This window comes from Silene latifolia, chromosome 7, assembly GCF_048544455.1.
Source record: "Silene latifolia isolate original U9 population chromosome 7, ASM4854445v1, whole genome shotgun sequence".
In the NCBI taxonomy this organism is placed as follows: Eukaryota; Viridiplantae; Streptophyta; class Magnoliopsida; order Caryophyllales; family Caryophyllaceae; genus Silene; species Silene latifolia.
Window position 1 is genome coordinate 43,749,923 of NC_133532.1, and position 5,609 is coordinate 43,755,531.

At 38.7% G+C, this 5,609-nt stretch overlaps 1 protein-coding gene across 1 annotated transcript; it reads right to left on the reverse strand.

The window, feature by feature from the left end:
* Nucleotides 1-2,255: 2,255 nt before the first annotated feature.
* Nucleotides 2,256-5,609, reverse strand: LOC141591047 (receptor-like kinase TMK4). The gene is made up of 2 exons (XM_074411509.1): nucleotides 3,287-5,609; nucleotides 2,256-3,081 (listed from the first exon to the last, which is right to left on the reverse strand). The coding sequence occupies exons 1-2, from the start codon at nucleotides 5,496-5,498 to the stop codon at nucleotides 2,585-2,587; spliced, it is 2,709 nt and encodes a 902-aa protein (XP_074267610.1). The 5' UTR covers nucleotides 5,499-5,609; the 3' UTR covers nucleotides 2,256-2,584.

Consider the following 5,609-nt stretch of genomic DNA (forward strand, 5'->3'; position numbering starts at 1 on the left):
TTGCTCTAAACATACTAAACATAGATAATTATGATACTTGTTGCTTTACGTAAAACCATTTAGTTTTACGTAGTTGTTATAGGTTAAAATAATTTACAAAATTCATAAAGGTCTGTCTCAGTTATTAAGGGCGATTCATTTGGTGAGTTGTACTATATTTAGGGAGATAATGTTTTGTATTTAATTAAAACCAGTTATACCTATAACAATAATGAAAAAACTAATTACATACTCTTACCATGTTACTTGATGTTTTACAACTGAATTGATAACTACTAAATGACAAAACTCATATGCAAAAGCACTAATAGTTCATTGATAAACTATACCAACCACGAACTTTTGTTTATCAATGATTTACATAATTGAACTTTTTTTATCAACTATAGAATATATTTATACAGATGACCCTAATGAGAGCCCCGTGCATCACACGGGCTTTTCAACTAGTTATTACATTAAACATGAAAGAATACTGAAAATAGGCCCTGCATCGCACGGGCATTAAATCTAGTTGAAATGTATACTCATATTAAAGCTCTATTCATAAAGAAATTTATTGTACAATTTTTATAAATTTTCAACCAATATATTTTTGTAGAAATTAAATTCAAAGGCTCGCCTCGTAAAATGAAAACGTCAATTATTTAGAACGGAGTGAGTATAATTTAATAAAAACTGTAACATTTATTAAACTGTAATTAAAACTTGGTGAGATTTATGCAGTATTTATTATGTTCATATTTATTAATTAGTTGTAATTAATTACTTCAATTAAGGTTGAAACGCCACTTGACGCATCCACAACATTTCAACCCAGTATAAGATAAGATACAATAAGTCTTACGTAAGACGAAATAGGTTTCTACCATAGTACTTACCGCAAGAGGCACCAATTCTTATGAAAGAGTAACATAGGAAGCTTGCATGAACCATAACCTCACCCGACTATGTCAAAAACAGAAAACCAGCAAAAATGATATAATGTTTACATTTATGCAAGTAATACAAGATAACAAATCTTGGTTTGATAACTGAATTATAAATCGATTATCAGAGCCTAATCTCGATTGTTTGACATGATTGTTGTCAGAATCCCGATTCGATCCTATGATTCTACGATTTTACGATCCAAAAATGCTTGACTGATCCCGGATCCTACGATTCTATCATGTTTGTAGAATCTTACGATCCTATCTATTCGAAATTTTCTAGAGGTAGGATCATAATAAACGATCTTACGATCGATCCGACTTAATAGTAAACATATTAAAATATATTTTTATATAATAACATCGTAAAATCCAAATTTCATGTAATTTGTAGAAACATGTTTATGAAATGATACTAAACTTATTAATTATCAATATTTTGTGTATAAATAAGTGTTTTGATCTTCAATTATATATTTTTACCAAATAAAAAACTATATTTAGTTAATTTGTAGAATTTTACGATTCTACGATCCGATTCTACCGGTTCGATCCTACCCTTTCCATCGATTCAGAGTAGAATCCCGATCCTAACAACATTGTTTGACATGAATGTGGACACCGCACCTCAACGTGAGGGGTATTCTAATCAAAGGTAAACAAATGATTTGGACGAAAAAGCATATTATAAAGCTTTAGCCTAGTTGCTTATATAGTACTATCCTTGACTAAATCAGAGTATTGAAGAATTCTGGATGTAAATCAAAGGTTTAGAAAAGAACAGCAAGTCCATTGAAGAAACAAGTACTCCCTCCTTGCTAATTATTTGTTTGCCTTTGATTAAAATGATTGGGAGTAGCTCATTGCCTTCCAAACAGCGCCCAATAATAACTAAAAGCATAACTAGCACCAAGAGTCGACAAATTCGTGTTATAACAGTTGCCCTCAGGTTAAATAGCAGCACAAGTCCCATTTCCTTGGCTATATCTTTTCCTTGTAGGGCTCATTGTTATGCGGAGCTGGAAATTCCGGTCTGTCAAGTCAGTTGGATATACATAATACACTATATATTTGACCGCCATTTTGGTTCTCGTTGCACAAAGCGAATATAAGGTGGGTAAAATGGCATTACGCATAGCCGGGGTTCTGATTAGGGGTTTAGCATTAAACCTTTATAGTTTCTTTTATAAGTTGCAGCATTACTGACATTTGCATCAATTTCTTCTAAGGTTGATATTTTAAACATGCTTTGTCAATTCTCTAACTTCGCTAGATGTGGACGGTTAAAGGCGGACACACCTAAAAATATACTACTCTGAACTACACTGTAACATTTATACATTACCTCCCAAACGTTAGAGTTATAGCGACTAGTACGAGATTGAGATTGATACCCCCTACCAAATTAGGCGTAGATTTACATGAAGGTGCAAAGTACTCAGTACATAACTAATTACAGCACTATTGATTAGCTTAAAACATCGATAAAGTACATGTCTCCTTCCATAGTTTCAGCGTCCAAGGTTTCTTCTGTTCCCTGTATTCTTCCGTTCACAACTATAAGGCTACCCTAATGATATTCCAAGTTGCAAGCATCAAATTTTGTCCAAGACAGTAGAATCATACTTTCACACATAGGCATCAATTTAAGTCTATCGGCCCTGAACCTTCTCGCCCATAGCTGTACTAGTTTCACCGACACTATACTCAGTCATACTAGTAGTCACGCCATCTTTCCATCTCTGCAATAGGTCAGGAAGGCTCGAGTTATTGGTCTTTGACATAGGATCATCAATGGGGGCTTCAATCTCTGTGGTCGGTCTCCACTGATTAACCAAGGGGGAGAGGACGGTGACAGCATGGTTCATTTCGGGTCGCCCCGTTGGGGTGCGGGCAGTGCAGTGCCCTGCGAGCACAGCAACTTCCAACATGCTATCCAAAATGCCATCATCAACGGAATCCACAAGTTGAGGATCAAGGTTATTCCGGAGGTTATCTTTGCCCATCACTACCATTTTTCGAAACCAGCTTGCTAGTGGACTATCATCTTCGCCTAAGCTGTCATCTAAGGCCTTTCTTCCAGTGATTAGCTGCATTAGAATCACTCCAAATGCAAACACATCTGCCTTTCTGGTTACTCTTCCTGAGACTGCCAATCCAAATTAAACAAATTATAAGAAATGAAAACATCATTATAAGATAACAACAACAACAACATAAGAGCCTTAATCCCAAAATGATTTGGGGTCGGCTGACATGAATCATCTTCAGAACTGTCCATGGGTGAACATCATTGTAACATAACACGAGAACAAATTCAAACATGAGATTTGCAAGGTAACATATTGACATACATGCATATTCTGGTGCAAGATAACCAAAGGTTCCGGCTATCCGAGTTTCAACAGTGTGTTTTTCATGGTCAGAGGTAATCTTGACCAACCCAAAGTCAGAAACCTTGGCTCTCATATTATCCCCAAGAAGTATATTAGAAGGCTTCAAATCTCTATGAATGAAACTCTCTTGTGCCTCGGAATGAAGGTATGCAACACCTCTAGCTACATCCAACGCGATGACAAGTCTTTGCATCCATGTAAGAGAGGAGAAACCCTTATCACACTCAAACAAATGTTGCCCTAATGTCCCTTGTGACATATACTCATAAACCAGAATCCATTCGTTCTTAGCGACACAATACCCTAACAGAGCCACCAAATGCCTATGTCTTACCTTAGATAACACCGCGATTTCTGATTCAAATTCATTCTTCCCCTTGGTACTCGTCACACTAACATCAATTATTCTCTTAACTGCTATCTGAGTCCCATCTTGGAGTACACCCTTGTAAACTACCCCGGACCCTCCTCGGCCTAGAATGTTCTCGTTACTAAATTGATTGGTCACATCGCGAAGAACTTCTATGGGAATAGGAGTGCCATTATCAAACAAATTACTGGTTTTGTTAAGCATACTGCTTGTCTCACTCGGGCTCCCTCGAGGAAACCCAATTGGGTTATTCATCGTCACATCTTCGTCCTCATCAGCCTTCTCTTTCTTAGACCGTTTGACTCCACCAACTTTCTTAAAATGACGGTATAAGAAAAACCCCAGTACTATCAGTAAAACCATGACACCAATAATAATAACCGCAATCACAAAAAACGAGAGGTGTGATCCAGATTTGTCGTCCTCGTTTTTCGCACCACTACCCGGGGGTGAACTTAAAGAACCTGCAGTGTCGACATCTGTGCCCACGAAAGGATTCCCACCCAACACAACTGTTACATTCTTACTAAAAGTAGGAATTTTCCCTGTCAGATTGTTGTTAGACAAATCCACCTTCTGCAACATCTGAAGTGTGGCTAAAGCATCTGGGATCGTCCCAACGAGCTTATTATCATTCAAAAGGATAGAAGTAAGCGACGTTAGATTAGCAAAAGCCGGTGAAATTGTCCCGACCCAACCTAGCTTACCAAAGTTCACAACTATAACCGCTCCAGCAGAGTTACAAGTCACATGAGCCCAATTCTGACAAGCATCATTCCCTACCCAAGAATCAGCTATCACAGACGGGTAACCAAAGGCGCTAACAATCTCGAGTAAGGCGGTCACTTGAGGATCACAAGGCCCGGGTCTAGACAAACAAAAACTATTGGAACCACCTAAGGTAACCTTAACATTCTTGCTAAAGAACGGCATTGGTCCTTGAAACCGGTTGTTCTGAAGCGAAATATTGACTAGTTTAGGAAGATTGCTAAGCGAAGGTGGGACAATCCCGGTGAATCGATTATCTCGAAGCTGAAGATCAAACAATGAGACACAATTTGAGAAATTGGGGATTGGACCTGAGAACGAATTCGTATGAACCCAGATTTGTTCCAAACTCGTAATTTGTTCAAGCAAGAAAATCTCACCGGAAATCCCATGTTGTTGGTTATTAACCCAGAAATGTTGGAGAAATGTTTTCGCAATCGACGGAGGCAATGTACCAGTAATGTCATTATAGGAGAGTCGTAAATCTTTTAAGCTCGTCATCGACTCGAAAATGTCGGGAATTGACCCGTTAACACCGGAATTAGCGACATTAAACTCGACAAGCGAAGAACTAGCGGATAATTCTTTAGGAATTGACCAACTTTGAAGAGGATTATCCTCAATGCTGAAGAATTGAAGGCTAGGGAGGTTAGAAAGGAAGGGAAAATCGATACTCGAAAACGAGTTCTCACCAAGGTAAATTTCCCGGAGGTCCGGCATGTCAGAGATTGAAGGAATCGAACCGGAAAAGCGGTTTCTTTGAAGAGAGAGGGATTGAAGAGCGGAGAGTTGCCCAAGATTCGCCGGTAAGTTGCCGGATAAAGATTTTCCGGCGAGGTTGATGGTGGTGACTCGGCCGGAGGAGTCGCAAGCAATACCGGTCCAGTGACATGGGTTGGAACCGGACCAGCCGGGTGGGGTCGGTTTGAGGGACTGTGAGAGGGTTTTCATGATTTCCGTGTCGTCGCCGGAGACGAGTCCGACGACGGAAAAAGAGATAAGGAGAAGGAAGGGAAGGTTGTTTTGTTCCATGTTTCTCTCTCTAGAAAGATAGGAGAGAGAAGGAAGGAGGGAATGTAACAGAATTTGAGTAACAGATTTTTGTTAGTTTGTGAAAAATAGATGGGTAACAGATTTTTAGAT